At 37.8% G+C, this 26,800-nt stretch overlaps 1 protein-coding gene across 3 annotated transcripts in view; it reads left to right on the forward strand.

The window, feature by feature from the left end:
* Positions 1-412: 412 nt before the first annotated feature.
* The window catches only part of WFS1 (wolframin ER transmembrane glycoprotein), a 32,609-nt gene continuing 6,221 nt past the window's right edge, over positions 413-26,800 (forward strand). Inside the window, exons 1-6 of one of the 3 annotated variants that reach the window (XM_053976061.1) lie at positions 413-591; positions 2,391-2,582; positions 19,147-19,229; positions 23,011-23,155; positions 23,997-24,167; positions 24,757-24,837. In XM_053976061.1, coding sequence (XP_053832036.1) covers positions 2,396-2,582; positions 19,147-19,229; positions 23,011-23,155; positions 23,997-24,167; positions 24,757-24,837 — 667 coding nt within the window. In that variant the 5' untranslated portion in view covers positions 413-591; positions 2,391-2,395. Of the gene's footprint in view, positions 592-641; positions 888-2,390; positions 2,583-19,146; positions 19,230-23,010; positions 23,156-23,996; positions 24,168-24,756; positions 24,838-26,800 lie in introns of those variants that run through there. The other 2 variants (XM_053976063.1, XM_053976062.1) reach the window with 2 other exon arrangements.

A 26,800-nucleotide genomic window follows, 5' to 3' on the forward strand; every position in this document is an offset into this window, starting at 1 on the left:
TTTTTCCCATTCCCTTCGCTCCTGTACCGAGAAACCCCGCGCTAGGCGGGGAAAGGTCCGGCACAGCACCGGGGCTGGCTCACACCGACCCTGCCGCCGCTAGACGGCTGGAGCGGAGCTGCGCCCTCACCCCGGACCCGCCGGCCTCCGCCTGCCTCACCCGGCACCGCCATTTTGCAGCGGCTCAAGGCCGCCCCGGTCCTGCCACCCCTCGGCCCCATGGGTGGGCGGCCAGCCTCCGCCCGCTGCCACTGCGCGGGGCGCGGCCGCACAGGACAGGGCCCCCCGGCACTGCTGCCCTGCCGCCGCCAGCCCCTCCACCCCACCGGCCCCGCGCCTGCGCCACCGCCTCCGCCTCCTGCCGCCGGCCCCGCCCGGCCCCGGCGGGGCCTCACTGGAGCCCTCCCCGAGAGCGGAGGGCGGTGAGTGGCAGCGGAGAGAGGAGAGGGCCGCGGCCGATGGGCGGGACAGCGCCGCCCCCCAGGGCAGCGGGCGGCCGGCGGAGCCCCAGTCGGCGTCCGGCCGCCTCCGGAGCTGCAGGGAGGTTCGTCATCGGGGGTGCGCGGTGCTGACTTCGCCCGGCCGGGCTCGGTGAGCGTCTGGGGCGGGACCCCGCGCAGGACGGCCCGAGCTGCCGGCCCCCTCGCGGCCCCCGCTGGGGCTCCCTGGCCTTCTGCAGAGGCAGGGCCGCCCGGGCACTCTCGGACCTCGCGGGGAACGAGGCCGAACGAGCTCCGGTGCTCCCGAGCGGCTGGCGGCGGTGGGTGCGGAGTCACCGCCCGCTGGCTTGTGAACAACCCGGAGGAAAAGTTGGTGGTGCCCTTTGTAGGGCAAGCGCAGAGTGACTTTTGGGACGGGGATGTTTTTGCGAGCTGGCTGATAGCGAGGTGAGCTCCTGCTCACGGCTGTGCCGGTGCTGCCCGTTCTGGAAGGAGCCGGACCTGTCCGAGCCTCGCATCCCCCGCGGGGCGCCTCGGGCGCGGCCTGGCCGCACTCGGCGTCCCTCTTCCAAAGCGCTAAGGTCAAGTTAAAAGTGGAGGCACAGTAACTTTTGTGATTGTATAATGGTTAAAAATACTCATGCTGGTTTACCGGGAAGGTATTTTAATCTCTGTGTTTTCCGAGGGCTGTTTGAAGGTTGAACTGAACTATGTTGGTTTATTTATAACTTGATGTAGAAACATAATACAGAAACGCATTTACTTGTATCAGTAAAATATTTTCTGGTTTAGGGCAGGTTGATTTTTGCAGCCAAGTTTTCAAATTATAGTATGTTTGGCAGTGGAGACATTGCTAGTACTCTTAGCACCCTGTCATGATTTTAGCGTCCTTTGAGTGGAAGAAGTTGTTTAAGTGGTGTCTATAGTTTTGGCTATACTGCTTTCATCTTTACAAGGGCATCTTCAGATTGGTATTCTGAATTAATTCTGTGCTTATACAGAATTTAAAAATATTGTTTATTGCCAGAAATAATCTAAAATGCTCCTTGCAAATTGCTTAACTTAAGGGCAGCTGTTCTTAAGCAGCAGGAGTTGCTATGTGTTATGCTGTGGTAGTATATGCATACCTGGCTACTTTTGTCTTGTGAAAGCTAAACTTTCAGTAGGCATTTTTATGCAAGTTTGCTTTTTTAGGGAACTTCTTACTGTAGAGCAGAGATCCCCTCTTATTTTTGAGAGGACTTATAGTTAAAAGGCCCTCTGGTGTAATGCCTTTGCCTCCCTGCCATGTATTAATATTTTTTATTTTTAAGTGGGACATAAAGGTATTTAAAGTAAGCTAATTTTGAGTCGTGGGCATTTAAGTTGATAGTGTTTAAAAACAGCACCCTTGGTGGTGTTGCTCCTCTGATTTCCCATGCAGAGTCCTACATCTCCTCCTGCTTTGCCTTCTTACCATTATTACCTGTCTCCTGATTAGGTGATGACAGTAAACCAGGCCTTTGATACAATTTTTTCTATTATTATAGACTTGTCCATAAAAAGTTTGGGGCTAGTCTTTATTTCTAGCATGAATAAGCAGAACATTAAATTCAAAGAAGAAATTTATATGCAGCATTTACAGGATTGATTATTAGTTTTAGCATTTGTTTACACTTGTAACCCAGTTATTATTAGCTAGGAAAAAAAGCAGTCACTGTTCTGGCACAATGTTGTATATATGGTCAGACTCAGCTGTAGCTGCTCATGCTGGGAATTACTGAAGAATGTATAGATAAATCTTGAAGTTCCTACCAGCCTTCATGCTGTTTTCTAGGCTTTTTGTTTACCTAATGATACAAATACATTCAGATTTTAAGTTTTTATTCATTGTAAATGAATAAAAATTCATTCAGTTTTACATTGTAAATCTGCTTTCTGATAATTTATCATTATTTTCTTCTTTGGCAGCTAAAATGAATTCTGATCCTGATCCCACCTCAAGTCCCTCTCACCCCCAGCAGCATCTTGGAAGGTCCCAGCTAAACGCTGCTCCTGTGGACCATAGTGGGAACAGTCAGAGACCTGGAACATCTTCAGCAGATTCTGCAAGTTCTTCAGTTCCTGGCTACTCCCGTAGCAGGGAGAAAACAGAAAAAAAGGGTAAGTATGAAAGCAATTCTTATGCAAAATCAGCTTGCACACAATAATTTCCCAATGTTTAATGTATATGTATTCAAAACTCTGTTTAAAGACACTGTAAAGTAGGAAAATAAATTTTTCTGATATCTTTTAACCTGTTGTTGTGGAAGAGTCTTTTCTACTTCAGCTTCCTTTGTGCATATTTTTGAGTTTTCCTGTCTAATTCTTCAGGTTTGTACAAAGCAATAGGAAAGAACTTTATTTGAAAAATTGATAGGGAGATTTAATTAAATTTAGCATAATAATGTTTCAATTTAATTTCTTTATTTGGTTAGAACACATGCTATAACTATAGTTTTAATATGAATTCTAATGTGGATGCATAAGATACTACTGTAATGTAGACTGATGGAATAATAAACTGGTACATGAAGCCAAAATTGAAGTTAATATTAGCAGTAAGATAAGAATATGGATTTACAGTCGTGATACACTCTGAAAGGCAGAATGATGGGGTTCTTTCCCCCCACTTGCTGTGAAACCATTGAGTTTCAAAGATTGTGGAAACTGATAGGATGAGAGTAAGGTATTGTGCAAAATGTAGAACAAAAACCACCTGGCTCCTGTATTCACCTGCTGAGTTCCAGTTTTAATTCAGTTTCTAATCTAACACTTGTGCAAGATGGTCTTGTGCTCAAGGTCTAGCTCATCTCTTGCCCTTTAACTTCCTTCAGAATTGGACTTTTGATCATGTAACTGCTTATGTACATGCCCTTATATTCACAAATATGAGTCTCTCTATTGCAGATAGTAAGGCTATCCAAGAGTTTAATATTATTAAATGTGTGACTATCTGTGTGGCACATACTAGATGTAACTGAGCTCTGTACATAATTCAGGCCAATATTATGGCTGTGTCAGCAACTGTTGTTTGCATCTAATTCATAATTGACTGTTGGAACCTTCTGGGTTCCTTGTTCCAAATGAAGGAGAATTTTTTTGGATACCTGAATTTCTATCATGCCTCAGTGTTCAGTACCAATTTTGTCATCTAGCCCACTTGTAAAAGAATTGAGAGATTATGGAGATCAGACACTTCTAACATTACCTACATGGTTGCTAATTTAGAGTCAGTGCTAACAGATATGTTTTCTGTCTTCATTTTCCAGTTTTGTTTCTTAGTATGCTTCAACAAGGAAAGAATAGTAACTGTAATAGGAATATGGTATGAAGTTATCTTGGCCTTAGTTATACTATGATTTGAAAAAGCAATTCATAGGTTTCTGTTGTTGGTGCCCGCATTTATGTAAGATTCTGGAAATCAACACAATCTGTCTAGTGGTGTTTTGCACATAGGTTCTGTCAGCTGTTTTTTCCTAGCTAATTTGGAAATTTTCTTACCCTACACAAATGTTGGACTTCTAAAATCACAGATTTTTATCTTAGTTCTCTTTACAGTCCTGAGTATTTGCTAATGATCCCTACCTATGCAGCACTGTATTAGAGATGCTGCTTATTAAAGAGGGCTTTTGAGCACTGATGTATTTATCCTTTTCAGTTGTGACTTACTCCTGATTACTTTAAGTCTCTTCCCATTAAAATATTATGGGTGCCTGGTGCCACTGTCGTTGCCCTTCTCGTGACCTTCTTAATATACTCAAGTATTCAATGCAGCAGAATGAGCTAGCATTGTCATAGTATCTTGCTGGAATCTCTTAACAACCAAGATTTTAGTGAATTTAGATAGAAAATGTCTTCAATAATGCATAATACAGTATTTTCTTATACGGCTCGTGGTTTTAGAGTTATGCCATTTGTCATACTGCTAACAGTTTCTAGAACTGAAAACTTCATTAAAAGAAAGAACGTACTGGTCATCAGAAATTAAAAATAGGCATTTTAGTAGGACTTTAGAAAGAACTGCAAATAAAAATACAAATTCAAAGATGTACATATGAAAGGAAATACAAAAAAACAAACAGAAAATTGGCACTTCAGAAATTCTCAAAATATTTAAACTGACAGAGCAGGTGTTCCTTGGAATCACTAGAGCCCTTACTGATAAATAACATTTGAGTTTCTCACAGGTCTAGGAAAAGTAAAGGATTTGGACTCTCAGCCAGGGCATGTTGTGGTTTGGTTGTATGAAAGGAAATATGCTCCAGACCAGATGTTCTGAGAAAGGCTGCTCTAACTTCTTTCTTGGAAGATTGTGAAGTTGGGTAATTTTCAATAGTCACTATGATTGTGACTAACTCAGAGTGATGGAGAAGAGGACAGAAAAGACCAGCACACTAATATACAAAAAGCTGTCTCAAATCTTACTAAATATGTAGAACACTCCTCTTTAATGATGACTTAAATATCTTGCTCAAATCTAAATTACTGTAACAAATTTAAGTTTGTATAATTTTTTAATAAATCAGCTATCATTTCTGTTTGAGAAGGGGAAATGTACTGTGTATATCTCAATTATTTGGAAAGGCAGTTTCAGCTCAGGACTATCTACCACATGCCCATGTGCCCTTCCCCCATAGAAGGTCACTGGTATACTGGGCTGCAATAGTTGAAACATTGCCCAACAGGTGGAAGGAGATCCTTCCCTTCCAGTCAGCACTGGAGTGCTTCACCCAGTTCTGGACTACTCAGTACAAGAGAGATATGGAAAGAGTTCAGCAAAGGGCCACAGAGATGATGAATGAGCTGCAGCATCTCTCCTGTGGAGACAGCTGAGAGAGCTGGGGCTATTCAGCCTGGGGAAAAGAAGTCTCAGGGGGGGGATCTATCAATGTGCATAAATAGCTGAAGGTAGGGTGCAAAAGGGATGGAGCCATGATCTTTCCAGTAGTCCCCAACACAAGGTCCAGAGGCAGCTGGCACAAACAGGAGGTTCCCTTTGACCATCAGTAAACACTTTTGTTTTTTCTGTGAGAGTGACTGAGCAATGGCACAGGTTGTCCAGAGAGGTGATGGAATCTGCATCATTTGAGATATTCAAAAACCACATGGACACAGCCCTGGGCAGCCAACTTAGGTGCACCTGCATGAGCAGAAGGGTTGGAACAGGTGACTCCCAGTGGTCCTTTCTAACCTCAACCATTTTACTAATTCTTGTAATGTTCTTGACACCATATCTGTATTTCTGATCTGTGCTTTTTCTTCCAGTTTTTGTTAATATACACTGTGTTTAAGGCATCAAAGTGAATGTTAAGTAATTGGTTTCCTGGAAGCATACATCACATCATCTATTCCTGCAGCATGATCCATATCTTGTATTGTAATCCAGCAAATTAATGAATGCCTTGGCTCTGACTCAGTAAAGCACTTAAACACACACAGTATCCTCAGCAGCACAGGTACTTCCTTTGGATCAAACTGCCATTTTTTTTCTTAGCAATTTTTCAGTCTCTATTCTGCTAATGTATCAATAGGTAATGTTAGGTAATCATGTAGGTAATGTTTGTGTTATTCCTTGAATAATTTCTTTCACAATGGGAGGTAATAACAGTACTTTGAGAATTTATTGAGCAAATTGAATCTGGATATAATGAAAAAAATAATCAATCATTAGGATAATTTATAGATACAGATTTTCTTGTGTTAAAAAAGAAAATGAGGGCATTCCTATTTCTACCCAAAACTCTTGCGTTCTGCTTATGTATGGTTTTGGTTTTCCATTCCTTGTGTTTGTAGGAATGGAGTGAATGTCAATATGTTGGCTTTCATGTTTGAAAATAAATGAGAAAAAAAATGGTTACTCTTTCAAGGATGTTCATGGACAGGGAGCTTATTAGTGAGCAAAGTATATACACTACTAATTATGGTTCCTAAAATTTTAAAGCCATGGAGTCATCAGTATTCATGTAAGCAAATTACAGGAGAGTTTGTTCATAGCAGGGAAGACCAGTGTGTGTTTGCTAGTGAAGTCTTTTGAAACTGACTAAGACTCAAATCTCATAAGACACTTTCATGCCTCTGAGGTGCACAGGCCCCTCAGTTTCTGGTCCAGGTGCTACATACCCCTTTCTGGTTTCTGTGTTTCATCCACTCTGTAGAATCTCCTTCCTTCAGATACAGTTTTAAAGCAATGTGAAAAGACAGAGCTTGGATGAGAGCTCTGGAGCTCCCAACACCAAATTCTCCAAGTAGGCTTAAAAATATCATTCTTGCTAGAGAAACAATTTCCTCTACTTACACGCTGAACAGAGCTTGGAAAATAAGCACTTTCAATGTGGTGACTTAGTTAGCATGTGAGTATCTGTAGTACTGCTATTAATGTTTTTTGAAAGAGATGCCTGAGGCTGCAGTCAAGGTAAGTGCCCTGTATTGCTGAGTTAGTAGATCTGTATGTCCCAGGAGATGTTTTGATTCAGATGAAAGGAAAGCAGAATTGAGAGACACTTTTCACAATACAGTCATGATCAGATACTTGACTGTCACATCTGGATTCAAATAACTGCTTCAATTCAGCCACAGTGATAACTTGAACTGGATGACTCTCACCCCAGGTGAACATTTATTGTGCTGGAGGTTATCTGGAAGAGTTTCCATTTCTTGTAATGCTCAAGTACATTCAAGCATGTAACGTATCTTCAGTAAAAATTGACTCTGTGCCAGTCAGCAGGTAAAAGAGGTCATGCTAGGGTACTAGAGAAGCTAGGGAGAAGATGGTAATTTTTCATATGTGCATGAAACAGATAATTACATCATTCATGCACATTTGCTAGCCAGTAAGGTTGGAAAGGAGAAATTGCAAAGCTAACTTGCAGTGCTTGAAAAAAGGTCTCTTTGGTTAAGGAACTAGTTGGGGTTTTTTTGTCCATGGTTTTGCTGTAATCTCGTTCTAGAATTGAGAACACATGGGAAGGTGTTTGTACAGAGAGCTTTGCAGACAGGAATCAATTTATTATATTTTGTTTGTAGATATACAGAGTTCTGTGTGTACTTTGGTTATGAATGTTTTTTGTACTTCTAGGAAGAGAATTATTTTATTAATTGACTGACTTCAAATTTATAAATAGTAAAAAAAATCTTTTAAACTGTTTACAATGCATTGCAACAATTTATAACAGTATGTCTCCAAGGCATTGCTAAATGATAGCTAACAAATAGGGAACCTTTCTAATTTACAAATATTTTCCGAGTGTTACCCTCTTCCACTTAAGGTTATGAAGAACCTTTGCTTCAGAGCTCTGTTTTAGCACTTCTGTGTCTTTACTTTTTGGCAGTTACCTATTACAGAATAACTCTTGAGGCAAACTGAAATGTTTGTGCAAAGCTTGAAGAAATCTCAGAAAAACCTTTGATTATTTGAAGGGGAGGATTATGCCTTGAAGTATTAATTACTTAACAATTTATTTGTCAGTTTATTAATGCACCTTCAAACTTTACCTTTAAATACTCAGGCTCCTAGAAAGCTCATTTTCCAGGCATTGCTGTGGGAGAGAAAGGATTCTATCCAAACAAAAGACTGTATTTTCTGATAAAATTCTGGGACATCATTGTTGGTGCAGAGCAATGGAAATGGGCTTTTTCATGTCTGCTGCTATTGTCAGTAACATGCTGGTATTTTTACCCTATATGGGAGGAGGATTGAACACCCATTTATTTGAGGAAACATTCTCCATCTTTCCCTGTTCTACCATTTGAAATACACAAATGGGTTTTTTGGCTAATAACAAAGATACTATTACTGCTATCAATTTTTTTTACATTCACATGATGAACCAGATTATGGAAGGTGCCCTAGCTCAGTCTTCATCCATTTTTTCCAGGTGGATCTGGATCTGTTTATGATAAGAAAATTTCTAGCATAGTCCCTGGAAGAAAGGAGGGTAAAAAGGGAAGAGCCATACTCATATTAGTGAATTATGTAATGAAATGGGAGTAGTCCTATAAATTCTTTGGTGTGCAGGACTTGACATTCCTTTTGTGCAAATTTATGAATTTAATCTAGTGGTTGGAGTCTTCCAATTTGGTTTCCTTCAGAAGAGATCCAGTATGTGGGTTCCATTGTGCAAACAAATCCCTGTTACAGTACAGTAGTCAAGGAGAGACTTGGAGCTGTTGTGTTCCTGGAGAGCCCCTCACAGCAGCAGCAGCCCCACTTCATTGTGAAAGTTAGAAGGTGAGACTGGGAACAGTAAACTGGCAAGTAAAGCTAATCCTTTGAAAAGTTAACCGTTAGAAATCCTTAAGCCACTGGATTTGTGAATTTGCTAAAAAGTTGGAATGTTCCTTTTTTAAGGGCCCCTCTGTTTTGACAGCAAATGGACTGCTGGAATGTCAATGTGGTGAAGTGCTCAAACTGCAGAATTGCTGAAATTCTATGTGCATTGTGCAGGTTGTTAGGATAACTTTCCATCTGCATCCACAAAAATATGTGGGCTTGGTGAGCTCTATGGTCTCATCTTCTCGCATTGTTTTCATTGCTTTCTCCTTTCTTTTTTGATGGAAATGGTTAATATTGATGATTATCAACTAAGAAGTGACAAAATGCTAATTTATTTTTAACTCTACAGTTTTGGAACTGCAGATTTAGATTTGATCCAACCAATGTTAGATTTATCCCAGCTCATCCATAAATCAATCAGAGATGCCTGCATGGAAAAATAAGCAGGACTGGTTCATTAGTTACATATAAAATTGTTTTAATGACTTTAAAAGATCTTTGTACAGTAATAGCTATGCTAGAAAAATACAGATTTGAAGAATGGTTTTTCCTCCACTTTTAAAATTTATAGTCTGTAATATCACTCTTAGTCTTCCACCTACATGATTTTTTTTAATGCTCTCCTGACAATTTATGTTCATTTTGTGGGGCTGCAGAAGTTGTTCCCAGTTGAATTTAATGCTATTTGATGACTTGCAATTGTGGCGTGACTAAGTCTATTACCATATCTACAAATGTGTTGCTCCTCCCAGAGAAAGTAGAGTTGAGTCCTAGACTTGAACAGCTCTGTAAACAAATGTTATTCCCTTCTCTCCCATTGCTGTTAATCACATTTTAAAGTGGAATGCCTGCCAAAGTATGGTAGTATAAGAACTTGGAATTGTTCTTGGGACTACTAGGACTGTCTTAAGATCTGGCCATGGAGGTTAAAGGCATAAAAGAAAAACATGCAGTGTTCTCTTAATTGTACCAAGCCCTTACCAGTTAAAAATTCAGGAGGTTTCTGAATGGATGAAAGGAGTTAACACTCATGGATGAGCAGCTAAGCATCTAAAGTTAATAAAACCTTTTTTCAAATAGTTGATGTTTGTTGAGCAAAGTATTTCTTCTTCCCCTCCAGTCAGTTCTCTGTCATTATATTTAATATGTACAAATCATGTTTATGACATGATGCTTGATGCCAGCTTTTAAGTGGAATGTCAGTCTTTCCAGAAACTTTACTCTTACATAGTTACTGCACACAATACCACTGAGCTTTTGGAACTTGTGGAAAGTGAGTAGGAGGTTTTCTCTAGAAACTCAGGCTGGCTCTCCTGAACACTGAAAGCTCAACAATACAATCCAGTGACACAAAACAAAGCTGTTAGAACCTGCATTTACTCTTATAAAATGTATAGATCAACTTTTTCTAAAAGTATGTATTCTACCTGTGGATGAATGGAAGAGATCTGACATCTTTCACATAGGAGATGAGCTTAGACAGTATCTGCTAACAAAATAAGTTATTTTTATTTTGCATTAATTGTGTATGCCTTTACTCCTACGGGTGTCTGAGATTCTAGAAAGCTTGTTTCATACTGAAAATAAAATCTGAAATAAAAAGCTGTGTGCTGTTCCTTGAAATTGTTGAATTTGATTTTTTTTATTAAGTTACCAGATTTCTGCTTACAGAAAGAACTTTTCCTGCATAAAATCCAGTGTAACACTATCAGAATTACCACCATGCACTTCCAAAAGGAACTGGATGTAATATATAGGACGTGACTCCAAAAGAAGTACCTTGTAGGGAGATTCTGCACAAAATGTGTTGCTCTATGCGTTTTAGTTAATATCCATGAACAGGCACCCCCATAAGCTTTCATTTTCCTTCTTTTTCTTGATTATTTATTGCTTGACAAATAGGCTTCAATTATTTACTTTGTATGTGCATGCATTCTTGTTGCCTGCTCCCTATCCCATGCTATAAGTTTCCTTCATACTAGCAAATGAGCTATTACTGATAATCCACCACAAAATCCACACTATAGCTAGTGTATTTAATTTGTGAAAATTTTTAAAGCAAGTTCATTCACTCTTCTAACATGAATTAACTGCTTCATGTTTGTGACAGGGTGTTTTTCTGATGGTTCAGTCATGCTTTGGGATTTGGGTTTTGTTGTTGTTTTTTGCTTTCTGTTTTCTTAAGTGCCATAATAAAACCAGATGATTACAATACAATCCTATCATAGTTTTGAACAGTGCAGTAAGACATCTACTGACTTCATGAGAAGCTATAACATTTTCTGCCTGTACTATAGCAAAGGTTAATACTGGATGAATAAAGAACAAGACTGATGAACACTGAGGTATAGGAGAAGGATTCCATTTCAGCAGTTGTCTGAGAATGCCATTCAGTCATGCAGAGCTGAAAGAGCCAGTGCCTCAAAGTAGTCTGCAAATACAGAAGTTTTGCAGGTGGGTTGTCTTCAGCAGGTAGATGCTTGGTTTGTAAGAAACCAAATTATGCTTTTTCTTTTGTAAGAAACCAGATGATGCTAGTTCATTTTGGGTTATTTCTGCCAAAGGCATGGAAATCTAGGGAACAGAACACACTTCAACGCTGCTGAATGCAAACTGAGGATGAAAAATTAGTATTAAAAACTGACTGGCTTCCAGCAAGCTGATTGTCTTTATAAATGTTTATGGTAATAGTTAAGGAGATGTAGGTCCTTTGATGCACCACCCTAAATTCTTTTGGCACAGGATTCATAGCATATGTTTGACCTTTTACTGGTGATTTCTTTTTCAGCCTAATCCAATGCTGGGTTATATAGCTGCTTTTTAATTTTTTCTCTGATCAAAATTGTGGCAAAGACTGCTTTTGTGATTCTGAACTTACCTGTAGAACAGTTGGATCCTATCTAGAAGTACTACTCAAGCATTTTTATTAATACTAAGAATGGGATAAGCTTTGCATATTGCACTTCAGAGGCATATTTTTATGGAAATTCCTAGACAAAAAAAAAAAAGGATAAGTAGAAATCCAGCTTCAAGTCTGATAATGGAAGTCATAGAAGAGGCTTTTTCAAATACAAATAATTCTGTATCTGTCTTTTCTGTGCCATGTCAGTCTTCACCTACACATTCATTTGTTCATCTTACCTTGTGGAGCACAGTGGGAGGAGTGGAGTTTAGCAGTGAACGTAGTTTATTCATGCTAGTATCCACTCACAGTAGAAGCAAGTAATTTTCCTTGTAATTGAGCCAGTACTCCCTTTCAGATTCAATTACAGTAAAACCTTCTTGCTAAAGCAGTAAAGTGATGTATGCCTGAAGCTCCAAGTACAGTGCTGTGCAATGTGACAAAGTTCAGTTCAGACATCAGTGCTCTTCATGGTATATAGAGAATTTGTTCATATGTGGGAGAAGATGTAATGTCAAAGAAGACATTCTTCACTCCCTGCTCCCACCCCAGTAATTTAGCTGGTAGAAATGCCTGGGGATGAAATCTTGTTCCATACTACTCCATCAAATGTCTCAATTACTCTGCCAGTTAATAATGTGACACTGAGGGAGATGCCTGACATCCTGTGACTTCTTATAAGTAGAAAACCCACTGAAGTTAAGTAGTGAGCTTTTGGAATAAAGCTAATGTAAACATGAAGTGCAGTTTTTCTTCCTCTGGATGCCATTGAGCTTTTTCTTACACCTGAACTAGCATGGGTGTGTTCCAGTTTAGGAACGCTCATGGAAGCTGCTGTCAATACTCAGTGCGAACACTACAGATCAGTAATGGGTTTTTTTCAGGTTCAAGATTCTTGTTACCTTTCTCCTGAGAATCATTTACACTGTTATTTACAGCATGCCTGTTAGAGCCAGGGGGCTTTTTCTAAATGCAGTGCTACTGCTGTCCTTAGTTTATTTTATTCAGAATGTTCTTTTGCTACTTGCAGCCTAAATGTTTTTGAAAAGCCTTTTTAAGCTCATAGAAATATTTGGCATTGGCCAAGTACTTTTAATCTGTTCATGCCCTTGAGTTCTTGTGTTTGGAAAGACACTGAATAGTTACAATATTTACCTTCTCAATTTCATTCTCCTCACTTTCTTCCTCAGGTTATAAAGCTCTGATAATAGTGTCTTATTAGTGCTGAGCTGTGTTTTTCATAAAACACTGTTACAACTCTAAGGTATTATGCTAAGTGATAATAGTTCAGAACTTACCACTGTGTGTGCAGTGATAAAATGTCTTTGTGGTTTGCTGCATTTCATTTAGCCTTTTGTCACGTAATTATCATTAAATCCTTCTGCTGGTTTTGCTTAAGTTTTTTGTTGTTTTTTTTCCTTAATAACACAGAATCATCAACAGATTTTGGCATCTTGGTGTTAGCCCTTTTTTCTTTCACTCATATAAATGTATTGAGCGATTTAGGCCTTATTTTATATCCCTGTGCATCTAAACTGATAATCTTTCCCCTGGGAAAATGAAAGCTATGTTTTTCTAATCTTCATATTCTGTTTCTTAATCTCTCACTTTTCCATGTAAACTGCATTCTAATTTGTTTAGAGGACTTATGTGAGAAGCCTTGCTCCCTATCTTTAGAGATGTAAATATGAGCTGGATCCATCTGTCCAAGCCAGTATATTTTTTTTCCTTAATTAGGGAAAAAAATAGGTTTGTAATTTTTTTTATCCTCCTTAGTTGGAGGAACTACTTATATGAAGTTATTTATTACATGTATTTAAAATCATATCCTGTTTTTGAATGTATATTTTTCTGGGATGTAGTTGCTTTCTGGCCTTTTTGCTGCTCTGTTTTTTGTCTTAAATCATGTTTATTCAAACAAAAGTTTAAGGAAACTACATTTAAAATTCTATACCTAAACCTACAATTTGCAAGATCATTTTTAAGACTGCCTTTGCTTGGCTCACTTTGCTGGGCCACCTTGATAATAATTTTCACCTGTGTCAACTGTCAGATCTTCTCACGGAATAGTGAAATGGCTATGTATTTTTCTAGGTGAGTGCTCAGTAAGCTTGGAGGCATGTTCCCACTGGGTAGGACTGAACATACTATTTTGGTGTGCATATGGTTAGCTGTTCCTGCCTGGTTTTAGTCACTTCAGGAATACTTCCTGTACTATGAAATGGGAGGGCCAATATGGAAATCTTGTTTTGTATCTTGTCATCTCAGATCCTTTATTCTTCCCAGCACGTAGGTTTTATCCTCCTCCTACTGCACATTCCTGTCACTTCTTTTTCTGAGCCTAAATGAATGCATGAAGTCATGATCATATAAATTGTGTGTGCCATACAGGTTTCCTTCATACTCTTTGTGTGAGTGTTGCTTAATGCATTAGTCTTTTGTTCAGTAGTTTCCATGAGCTTTAATATTCACTTGTAAAACCTGTAATTTCTTTTAAACTTACATATTTTGTATGAATGCTTCATTGTTGCTTCCTCTCTGAGAATGTGCTTTCAGTTTTCCATTTATCCTGTTCTTACTAGGTTTTCACCTTTTCATTCAAAGCACTTAGAAGTCCCTAGCTTGTGTTTGTTTAAAAAAATTATTTGTTGTGCATGATAGCATGACTGTCATGGGGACGGCCTCTAATAACTGTGTGAACAAATAAGATCTCCAACTCAAAAGGCGTAAGAAATTGTGATCCTTTAAAATACCATTTTTTTCTTTGTTATTCCCTGTTCATGGTCTTTGATCTCTTGCTTAATCTGGAATTCAGGTGCTATAGCTGTGACCTAAGAAGAAATCTGTGTGCACCTGGCCAAGGGTGATACTAGCAGGCAAGGGGCTAAAAGTCCGTTGAGCTGAGTAAATCCACTGCTGAGAGCTTTAATGTGTTTGTGTTGGTAGGAAAGTAAATCAACAAACACTTTTATTATTCAGCATGCACTCTATTGATTCTTTCTGCCTGAAATAACTTTACTAGATTTTTTTGAAGAAAGGCAGTGATTCCTAGTGGTTAGAAGGGCACTGAGAAAATTGAGGGTGTTCTGTGTGATGGGTGTGTGTGTATGATCCACTTTGTGTGCCTATATATACAACTAAAAATCTTCCTTTACGTGAAAGGACTATTACGTGCCTTTAAAGATTTCAGAATTCAAGAATGGAAGTGTCATATGCAATGTCACTTAAAATGCTGAGGTTTTGGAAGCAGTGTTTGTCTAAAATGTGTGTAAAACTTTTTTGCTAAGTATATGATCAGACTCTGCGACAAGTCAGCCAACTACAGTGATGCTCATATGATGTGATTTAGTTGTGTATGTTAAGGGAATTAAAAGAGTTGGGGATCTATTGCATCTATTATTGATTTGTATTAGAATACTGGGAAGGAAATCTTGTGATAAAGTAAACCCCAGTTTACTTTTATTTGTCTTTAAAGTCCTTTGCATTGAACATATTTCTTATCTAGATTTTGTAAGTCCATTCTTCAAAACTTAGTATGAATGTTGAAGAGTTTGTTGGGTTTTAGTCTTCAATATAGTCCAAAGATGAGGTTTAGATAGATTATTTACTCTTTAATCTGTAATGGCAGCTTCCTTTTGTGATTTAAAGTTTTAAGCATTGGTATCTTACAATCTCACTTGGACTAATCCCATACTGTGGATTGACTGCCTTTTTGTCAATTTAATGGCTAAATTTCGGAGGTAAGGGACAATAATTGCATCCCAGCAATGTATTAAAGAAATTTTTAAACATTTCCTATTTCTGATCAAAACCTAGCAGAAATAGTAAAAATGCCTGCCTAAATTCCCATTTGAGCTTACAGCAACAAAGCTGGAATCTTATTTTATGTGACCAACATGCCAAATAATGTGTAAAGCTTCAAAAAGTAAGTAGCTATCTTTCTGTAGTATTATGACATAAATGCAGCAAAGTCAGAAATGCATCTGCATCATACTTTGCAGATCACAAATATTTTTTTTTCATTTTTTTTTAATGAAACTGAGAAAAATTAAAGTATGCAGTATCATTTTATATCTTAAACCAAAGACTTTATCACACAAAAATAAAAAATCCAAACCCACTAAAATTTTATCAATAATGTTATTGTTACAGTTAACTAATTTGTGTTGAATGATCTATCTCTGGGAAAGTAGAATTAACTATATTGAGAACTGCTTTATAGAGCAGCCTGGTGATGAGCTAAGCTTTACAGTCTTGAGTTCTTGGTGGCAGGGTTGGAACTACAGCAAATATTAAGTACTAATCATCCTTCTATATCCCTGCTATTAATTTCTTTTATGAATGCTATGTGCTGTCTTAAACTTTTGTGCTTTCTCTTGCCTGCTTTCATTTGAATGACTGCAGTGCTTGTGAGCCTTGAATGACTGATAGATTTCATTGGCTTGTATTAACACACTTGACACAAAACAGCTAGTGAAGTCTATTTTAATTGTCATAAAAGATATATGAAGTATTGAAAGATGAGTGTTCCTGTCTTGTGGAAATTTTTATATTCAAGACAGAGTAAAATTTGACATTAAAAAGGCATGAGTTCTTAGCAAAGCTGGAAAATAAAAGCTTCCACTGACAGCATTTCTATTGCAGTACTCTTATGTGGGAGGAATACATAAGACATTTTCTGACTAAAAACACGCTTAAGAACAAGGGTGATAAGTTACAGTCATCACTTCTTATGGTATTGTTATGGGGGGTGCATATACTCTTGTGTAGTTGTTTGTTAAGTGTTCTTGAAAGACTGTGTGGCCATCCTTGTTCTAAAACACACCTTGACTGTGTTTTGGACCTTTTACCTTCAGAAACTGACCTATATACATTATGGAAAAGTAGATTGGTGATGGCAGCTGTGAAACTGGAGTCATTCATGCTTGACCTGTTTAATTATCCTCTTGGTTATCTTTTAAGCAGAGGAAGAATATTGCTGGTTACAAGAACTGTATATACTAAGATATTCTAAATTTGATCTCCACAACCTGTTCCTCCACCTTTACCCTAGAACTACAGAATCAACCCACAGGCATATTTTTAATTAACTATCTGTTATTTATATTCATAGGTCACATCTGCAAGTACATAGAATTGATAACTGGGTGGGAGAGATTGGGCAGTAGGTTGAAAATAACCGCAGAAAGTGTTTCTTTCCCCTGGCAGTCAGCTCTGTTAGAAAAAATAAGTTCAACAAGTTTCAGCAATAACACCATTTTTTTTCTCATTGAAGGAGGTAATTCACCATAAGGCTGCACATTTTTAATTTTTCTTTTTCCCCCCCATTTTTGCAAATACCATTATGTACATGTTAATCTGCAATGTAATTGCAATAAAGTAACTATAGCCTGGTGTTGTAAAACATTCCCATTTTGTTTCTTCAGCTTTCTTTTGAAGTACATTTTCTTATCTAACACATTCTACTTAGCAAAAAGAGCTAAAAGGGGTCAGAGCTGTGCCATGCTCTTGTGTGTACAAATGGAGCTTATATGGCCATATGAGCTGCCAGAGAACTGTCTTTCTTATTAGAGCTTTTATCAGTTTAGCCAACTGCTTTCTATAGTTTGTTGTTTTTCTTATGTGTGTAAATTCCACTTAATTATTTAACACTGACTTATGAATGGTGCCTCCTATATTATCCAGAGTATCACTGAAATGTCTGTGGTGTTCTCAACATGTAGAAAACCCTGAATAGAAAAAACAAAAGGCATTCTAATTCAGCTAATACAGAAATTTTGATGCAAAAGGATTTAAGGAATTTGAAAGCACAGGAGGAAAAAGAAAAGTACTGCTTTGCCCAGCTTGTTTCATTTGAGTGGGGTGGGTAGATAAATTTTTCACTTCTTTCAAACAATATGCTCTTTCCTGTAACTTCCTCTTTATTATTAGCAGAGATGTTTGCTAGTGTTAATGGTGCCATCTGGAAAACAGGCTTCTGACTTGTTTAGACTTCAAATTATGTTGGTTATATATCAGGGCATAATTTTGCTGGGATGCTGTTTGCCTATTTTACAATAATATTTTTACAGCTTTTTGAAAAGACCAAGTACTAAATGAAAATTATTTTTCATTATGTGCCTTGTTTAGCCAGACAACACGTTATAATCTGGCATTAGAACTTTTCCAAGTAGAACTTGGCAGACAAAACTGTGACATGGTGAAGAAGAAATCTTACTTCATGATTTGCTCTTGTTAAATACATCCATTTTAATGAAAGTGTTGACTTGTAGCCTGTTCTTCAGGAGTTCATGTGGAATGGGGTTGATTTCTTCCTTCCTGCCATCTTGTGAAGAAGAGCTGATAGTGCCTGGCCCCTCAGCTGGCAGGGCTGCTGAGCAGCTGCTCTCACTGCTGCTGCCCCAGTCAGGCAGGGACTCTGACTTGGAGTGAATGCCTGAAGGCCAGTTTCCTTCATCTGGAAACTGCTTCCCAAGCACACTTCTCATGCTGCCACTGCCCTCAGATGTAGCTACAAAGTGTCACACAGTGTTTGTGAGGGGTAATGTGGTCAGTGGGGGTCAGACTTGGGTACTTAGTGTAGAATTTGGGTCTGCCTTTCTAACTATGTTTTTAGACTGGTTGGTTAGTAAAGTTGTAACTCTGATTCAGTGGTCAGTTGTCCATTCTTACCCAACTTAAAACATACAAGTTGTATTGATTTTTCTCTTTAAAATTTTTCCAAACTAACTTAGGAGAAGTCATCTCATAAAAGATTAGCAGTCCTGGCCTTCATCAGCTTTGCTATTAATTAATTCTTTATTCATCAAGTAGCACACAGCACGATGTTGTTTGCAAACACTGGATATCAGATAAAGCTCTTGAGTTTTTCTTTACTGTTAATTGGTGGAGCAGTATGATGCTTTTGAAGAAAACCAATTGTTTAAGTCTGTATGTGTTCAGTAGATGGGTAAGAAGGAAAATACAAGGTGGAGTGTGGAGCAAAATGAAAGAAACCCAAGGTGCTAGCAGGTGTAATTGTTGTTAGTTTCTGTATTCTCTAGAGACTGAGGGAGTGAACTTTCAAATACTCTGTTTTAAAGGCTGATTAATTTTTCAAAATCCTAGGAAAGGTTCCAGTGCTAAATAAAGAGATTGACAGGTGACTGAAGTGATATCAAGAAAAGAATAGTAATAGTACAAAAGCTGATCCATATTGCATGTTCCACATGCATCGTATTTATTGTAATGAATATTCTATTGAGAAACAAATTTTTTGGAAGTAAATGAGAAACTGTAAACTGTGCCATCCTGTGGCATGTAGCAAATAACATAAATAAGGGTAAATTTGCTGAAGTACAATACTGAGATGGACAGTCAATATTGTAATAAGTTCATTTCCACTGTTCTTGCAAAACCCTTCTGTTGGATTTTTTAGTTGCAATAATTTAATTATTCAACCACATACAGCAACAATTTAAAAAATACTTTAAACTATTGCTAGTAAACAATTTTCTTTATCTAATTTATAGAGGGCATGAAGGAAGAACCTGAAGTGCTCTTTGAAGAACTGCTTGAGAGGGCCAAAGCTGGAGAACCAAAAGCACAAACAGAGGTAATTTTATATGGTTTTTGTCCGGTCTTGTTTGCTCTTAATTCCAAGAATAGCACTGCCTGCTGCAGAACTATCACCTCTTCCTCAGTTGAACTGTGTCAGTTTAGATGCTAAACTATTCAAAGGAAGGTGATGCCATATGGTTTCTCTGCCTTGAGAAATGTTTCCTTGAGAGTGTGAGTGACTTCATGTCCAACTCTTTAGCATGGAAAAGGTACAGAACTGATTTTGCTTTTATTTTTTTAAAGAAGCATGTGTGGAGCTGTGCAGATAGGGACTGTTGAATTCTGTTGGTTCAGCACTACACTGTATACAAAAATACCAGGGCTCTTAGGCTGGACTCTGGAGGAAGCTGCCAGAGGTGCTTTAGCAGGGACAGAGGTTGTTGGTGATGTTTTGCTCATATACCATTTCTCTGTTGAATTACACATTTTAGAAAAGAAGCCCCTCGTTTATTGAAATATTTTACTTATTTAATGGCACATAAAATTGAATTAATAATATCAGTTCTGTCCTGCATTTGTTAACACTTGAGGCTTTCTCTTGGGTTTTAGAAAAATTGTACCATTTTTCCACTGCATTCTATTGCCTGGTATAGTGGTCTACTATAAATAGCTTAAAATTGTGTAGAAGGGTTTTAATTTATATTTAACCTGGTTATTGTTTTACTTGAGCATTCTTTTCCAAATTCAGCTTTGATGCCAAATAGGAGTGGTTGCCAAATAGGAGTCTCCTACATGATCATTGGTGGTTTGGATCTTTCCCCAAGGATCACCACTCCTATTGTAAATAAAAATCAGAGGTGGGGATGGGAAAGTAATTCTTTTAAAGCTGGTAAAAGAAAATATGGCAGTGCTAGGCTTGTTCCCAATTTCATCTCAAGTTGTTTCAGGGGCAGGCTGACCTTGGAGTTGTAACCTGAGATAGTAACAAATTCCTCACTTTGAAACAGCTGGTAGCTTTGTGTAGGATGAAACATTATCCTTGAGGGAATCATTGCTGTAAAATCCATCTTTTGGCTCTATTCTCCACACATAAGAAAGCAAAGTACATAATATTCTTTCAGGATATAATTTCCAGTTGAGTACATAGTCTAAGTCTGTGATTCATACATATGTATATGAATGATAGGGGTTTTTCTCCTTCACTATTAATTCCACTTTCACTCTCTTCCTTTATCTCTTTAACTGTGTACATTTTCTATTCCCACACAATGATAGGATTCTTACCATAAAAAGATACAGCATACAATTTTGCTTCAGTTTGCACTCAGGATGAATTGACTGCCTGAAATGGAGCCTAAAATACAGTAATTTCTTTTTTTTTATGCAGTCACATTTCTTGTTATTTGTGGAGAGAAAATTAGCTTTCAGTTTTTAAAACCCAAAAAGAAATTTATTTCTTCTCTATAGTTGAATACATTCCTTTAGAATCAATTAGAAAAATGTATTTTTATTTCTCACATTTGTAGGAGCATAAATGAGAAGCTGAGATGCTATTTTTGTACTGTTGTTAACAATTGCAAAGTCAAACATAAGAAATCAGTTGGTTCAATGGCTTGTAGTTATTTTATTATTATGTGTTTATTCAAAAATAATTCTGCAATGACTGTGGAAATAAATGCAGTCTGAGTGGCTGTCAACATGTATTACTGTAAATGTATTTTTATTCAAGAAATAACTGTATGGCAGTTACATAAACGAAACACAGCTGGAATTCTGTAAGGGAGAAAAGGCAGTTCTGTACCTTTAAGAGGATGTCTGCAAGGGGACATCTTGCTTGAGATGACCACCTAACTTAGCAAAGCCAGAGATGGGAACAACCTTTAGAGAAGTACAGTGTGAGGGTCTGTGTTAAGCTGTTACCAAGTATGACTTTATTTCACACTTTCAGCTCATTCTCTCAGAAAGAGAAAATCCCAGACTGCTTAAATGACAGATTTGAGGTTAACACTGTTTCCCATCCATTCTTCTTCCTTTGACTGCTACAGGCCAGAGCTTTGCAGCCATTTTCAGGTAGTTTGATGTAGGAACTTTGCTGTTATAACCACAGACAAGCCAAAAAGCATTTCAGTCATGAAACAGGTTATGCTGTCATTTTGCTTGTGCTATGTGCCTTTTGTGCTATGACTAGTCCCATGAACTGTTAGCTGATGTTGCAATACATGTTTCTATGTCCAAGAGGTCCTTAGAAACTTAAGAGCTGCATGATTAAGTGCTTCTACTCTTGAAGTTTTGCTCAAAATCTCAATGGCTATAAATAAAAACCTGCTTAAGAAAGAGCTGTTCTTGTCAGATGGATGTTATTTGCCATGTAACTTGTTCAAGCAATTCCTTTCTGAAATAAATAGCTGTAGGTACATCTGCATTTGAGTGATAGATTACCATGCAATTGCTGAAACATTTTTTTCTTTTTTTGTCTCATACACTCTCTTCTTGGTGTGCACCTCCCATTGAACTCTGGCATGACTTTGTAATCAATGTTTGGATTATCTAGTCCAATTTGCTCCTTATTTCTATATGGTTTTGGATAGCTTCACTGTATGTGCTATGGATTTAATGTCTACCCAATAACGCTCTGTGTGGAAGATGCTCAAGCACTCATTCAAGTGTATGAAACCAGTTAAATGGCTGGAGAAATAACCTTTACTGGAAGAAGAAAGACCTTTCTGATTATATCAGTGCATTTAATCTACATAAGGGTAATGTGATTTATTAATCTTTGAACAGTATTTCTTTAGTCACCTTTCGTGGCAGGAACAAATGCTGGAGTAACAAATGAAAGTTTCAGAGAACCTTTCAAACAGGGTTTTTTGTTCCAGCAGATAATGTTGTGGATTTAAAAAGCTATTAAGTTACTGCATTAATTGCTTCTAAAATGTAACTGAATGCAGTAACATTACAGAGAGAGAGAGTGCAGTGAGCCAAGCAAAAATATTTCCCACATTCTTGAGGTATGCAGATAAAATGTCCAGTAGTTCTGGTAATTTTCTGCCATTTAACTTTTTATTGCCTTGTGTTGTGATAAGCAGAAGTGTTTCATACTATTGTATAAATATATCTACTAGTACGTTTTCATATATTTTAATTTTTAGAAGGAAGAAAAAAGGTGGTGTTTTTTTCTTACCTGTAAAAAAGTAATATAGATACCTACTTGGTAATTTCTGTAATCCTGAATGGGAGAATTTTTATAAGCTTTTTCACTGAATTTGCTTGATGCTTAAGCAGTATTAGTTTTATTCCATTCACCAAATAATCACGAGTTTGCTTTGACCTTCAGTGACTGAACTGGTGTGAGTCAGGGATTGCCCTTCTTGAAGCCTGCTTCCATGTCAAGGCCTTGTCAATAGCTTCACCTGAATTTCTGATTGTCACTGGCACCAGATTGCATTACACTTACTTTTTCTGGCTCTAAAATGAAACTAGCAGTATTGTCTGGTCATTGTTGTAGGAGGAAAAAAATTCAAGAAAACTTTTAACTTGAGCTTCATGAGCTTCACTTCATTCCGCCAGATAACTGAACACCAATGGCAACTGATTCAATGGCCTGGCCAAATGTGTTGCAATTCCTTCTTCCTTCCAGTTCTTCCAGATCTTTCCAATCAGAAGATCAGCTTACAGCTATGTTCTTTAGTGCTAGGAGCAAATGTTTTGACCTTTTGTTCAGAGAGAATTTATCTTAGCTGAGTTCCAGGGGGTGGGAGGGAAGAAAAGAGAAAAACATAAAGACAAAGTAGTATATATTTCAGTATTGAAGGAATTTTGTTTCCTATTTATTATAGGTGGGGAAGCACTTCTTGAAATTAGCAGAAGAGGAGGATGAAGAACTTAACAATTGTAGTGCAGTTGACTGGTTCATCCTTGCTGCTAAGCAAGGTCGAAGAGAAGCCGTCAAACTCTTGCGTAGATGCCTGGCAGACAGAAGAGGTATGGGTTCTCTGGAGCTTCCTGCTTGCACTTCCCACATTATCTGAAACAATATTGTTCTCCTTTTAACTCTGAAAAGAGGGGTTAAAGTATGGTGGAAATGATCCTGGCAAAATTGCATGAATAGTTGCTAACAAACTGTTCCAACAGGTAATCTAAAAAGCACTAATTACCAATACTGCTTATTAAAGCATTTTTGTTAGTTAATTGCTCGAATTTTTTAATGAAATCCATGCATGTTCTTCTCGTCCTCACCTTTCATGGAAGCTTCTTTTCTTTGACTCTGAAGAGCGTACATAACCACACACCAGCTACTTATCTGCTGCTGTTTCATTCTTTTGCCCCTCTCCAACCTCTCTTCTAATTGGTCTTGGTCACTCTCTTCTCCCACCTTAAGATTCTCATCTTCCTTCATGCTACTTCCCATGCTTCGAATGGTCTCTTCTCGTCTGCCAACTATCTGAACTCTTATGAAGGGGGGAAAAACCCCAAGAAAACAAAAAAGAAAACCCACTTTTATTCAGTTCTTGGTGCCTTTGCATGCCACCCATGCCTGTCTGCACTACCTTTTGCCTGATCCATTGTGCTTCAAAAGTTGAAGCAAGACATAGTATAATGTATGTCTTGCACATCTTTGAAGTACAGTTTAAATCTGAGCAATGTGGTTAGATTTTGATAAGCCATGGACACAGAAGGGTATTTGAGTAATTTACTTAGGTGGTCAGAATGTGACTGAAACTTGAGAAGTTTCAGACTAAACTGAGAAAAATAAATTGTGAGAAAAGCTATCATTTCTGCATGGTGTGGAATGAGTATGTAATGTATTTTTTCTTTTCTTGAGGCATAACTTCTGAGAATGAGGAAGAGGTGAAAAAGTTATCATCTGAGACTGACTTGGAGAGAGCTGTTCGAAAAGCTGCCTTGGTCATGTATTGGAAATTAAATCCAAAAAAGAAGAAACAATTAGCAGTTTCTGAACTGCTGGAAAATGTTGGGCAAGTTGACAATGAAGGTTTGTTCATGAATTTATTTATGGTATTGATAAAATACAGACTTACGGGCACAGTACAGCTCGAAATGTAAAGGGCTTTATGAACAATCAGGAATGAGATAATAGTAAATGTACAATCTACTTAAGGTAATGTAACTCTCTCAAAGACTAATCCTCTTTTAATAACAATGCTTTCTGGACCAACACTTGCTGTAGGTTGTGGGTCACTTAAGGACCTGTTCAATTGACCATATATTTAAAATCCCTTTATTTACCACTCGCTGTCTTTGGAAAATATTTTATGGATCTGCTGTATTTGATTTTTCTTTCCCTCTAACAGTCATCCTGATGATACCTCACATGTTTCAGTTTACAGATTCAGTCTTCAAGACATTCTGCCACTACAGCACTAAATGTTAGCTATGGCAGTCGTGTTTCTTTTTCTAATACAGTAACGGGAATATAGAAAACTAGGCACTTGTTACCTGTTTCTATGTAAGTTTGTCTTTTCCCTACTTTGAAGAAATACTGTTCCCCAGATGTTGCAGTAACTGTTTGATCACTTTAGTTGACTGCTTTGACTTTCCATAAACTTCTGTTATTGAAACAGATGGTGAGAAGCAGCCTGGCCCAGTCCCAAAGTCCGTGCAGAAGCAGAGAAGGATGCTGGAGCGATTAGTGAACAGTGAATGTGAGTACATGCTGCTGCCTTCAGTCTTGGCCAGTAGTTTTAGTTTCTAGTTTGCTTTGGTAAGCAATTTTGTGCTGCCAGACTAAGAATGTGTAGAAAGTTTGGATTGCAATAAACTGATAGTGTCAGTTTATTCTGTGTGGAAAACAAATAACTGATCTACATGTGAACTCACAGAAGACATCACCATTGCAGTCAACTACTAAAGGGAGTTTGCATGTCATTTGTTGTTTTTATATTCTTGCCCTTTCAGCACTCAGAAGTCTATTCAGCAAAGAAGATTTTCACTTTCAATATTTTCTTTTAGTTCTAAATGGAGTAGTGTTTCTGATTACAGTGAGGGAATGAATTATGCACCAATTTAAATGCAGACAGATCCTTCATTCTATTTGCCTAGCTTCCATTTGCCCTTCCCTTATAATTAATATTTGTCTTTTCATATTTGTTCAGTGAATGATTTAGGAAAGATGCACCAAGATACTTCTTTCATTATTTACAGCAGCTTAGTTCGTGTATTGCAAAGAATTAAACCCCTTAACACACACAGGGTCAGTCAGATTTGTAGATCTAAGTTTGTGAGTTTTGTAAGGTTTGGTGAGGTGGGGATTGGGAGTGAAAATTCTCCTTTGTGTGGCATAACTAAGAAATACTGATGTGCTTTTGGGCTTTTAGGAGGAAAGTCAAAGTGTTATATTAAGAAAATGAATTATCAACAATGCAGCATGTGTAGTTTTTCAAGAACAGTATTTAACATAAGGTTCAATTATTAATTGTCAGGAAAACCTCAGTTTCTTGAAATGCACTAAGTCATATTGAATAGGTCATGTGCAATCTTGATCAGTATTTGAAGAGCACTTTTAAATATCACAAAGCCTATTGTTTACTAATACATCTGAAGTTAAGATTATGTGAAACTGAAGTGTCATACATGGAGTAGGGAGTCAAATCCGGAGGTTTGCAGGTTTAAACTCATTGAAAGATTAGATTTACATTTCGTTAGGTAAATTTGGCCTTTACCTTCAAGAATTGTGTTTGCAACACAAGTGACTTGAAAAATAGCATTCCGAAGAAGAATAGAGTATTTTAGTTTTCATTAGCTTTCACAGAAGTAAAAGAGGAACAGGGGCACCTGCCTGTGTGAAAACAAGGGATTAAGGGATGTGAGAAATAATATTTTGGAAAGCAAGCTTGTGGTCCTATCAAGCCTTCTGTGAGACTATGTCAGCTGTTTTTGTGACTTGGCTGCCACTTTTGGCAAGCTAGAAGCAGTCCTTCAAGGACAAGACTGTTGAGTTTCATTGTCCAGTCATTGTATCATAATGCAGATGTATTTGGGTTCTTTTGAGCTGTGTTGCATTGGGGTTCTTTCTTTAGGTGAACTTGCTTGTGGTGCTACAAGTGAGTGCACAGCAAGTCATTTTGTTCTGGATTCTTCAGTAATTCAGAGAGTTATTAGAAAAGGAACTGGCAAATATGATTTTTTTTTTTAAAGCTTAAATTGCAGATAAAATAGCAGGGCAGTAAATGAACATACATGTAAGTGTAGGCAGAAATGGATGTGAATATTTTTCTTTTCCTAGGATGGGTGGGGGGAGGCTGAGGAATTTGTTGTAACCAAATTGAAAAAAATCTATGAATAATAAAGTAGAATCTACAAAATACACTTTTTATATCAATTTAAGAGACACTTGGGTAACAAAATACTAATGACATTTAAAAAAGAAAAGTTTTCATCAAACAATTAAAGGAGGAGTTAAGCTGTTACCTCTTCTCTAAAGAGCTTTTACCTTTTCATGGAGGAACAAGAAAACTGTTACTCTCCAGAATTTACTTCTCTGACTCGCTGAGTTTCTTCATTTACCTTGCCAGAAGGAGATTCTTCTTTTAGTGTTAGTACATTGACCATACTTGGAAGATAATTTTTAAGCCAGATATGTGTTTGCAGATATCTGATCTGGGTTGT

The sequence above is a fragment of the Vidua macroura genome, chromosome 4, assembly GCF_024509145.1.
Source record: "Vidua macroura isolate BioBank_ID:100142 chromosome 4, ASM2450914v1, whole genome shotgun sequence".
NCBI classification, from domain to species: Eukaryota; Metazoa; Chordata; class Aves; order Passeriformes; family Viduidae; genus Vidua; species Vidua macroura.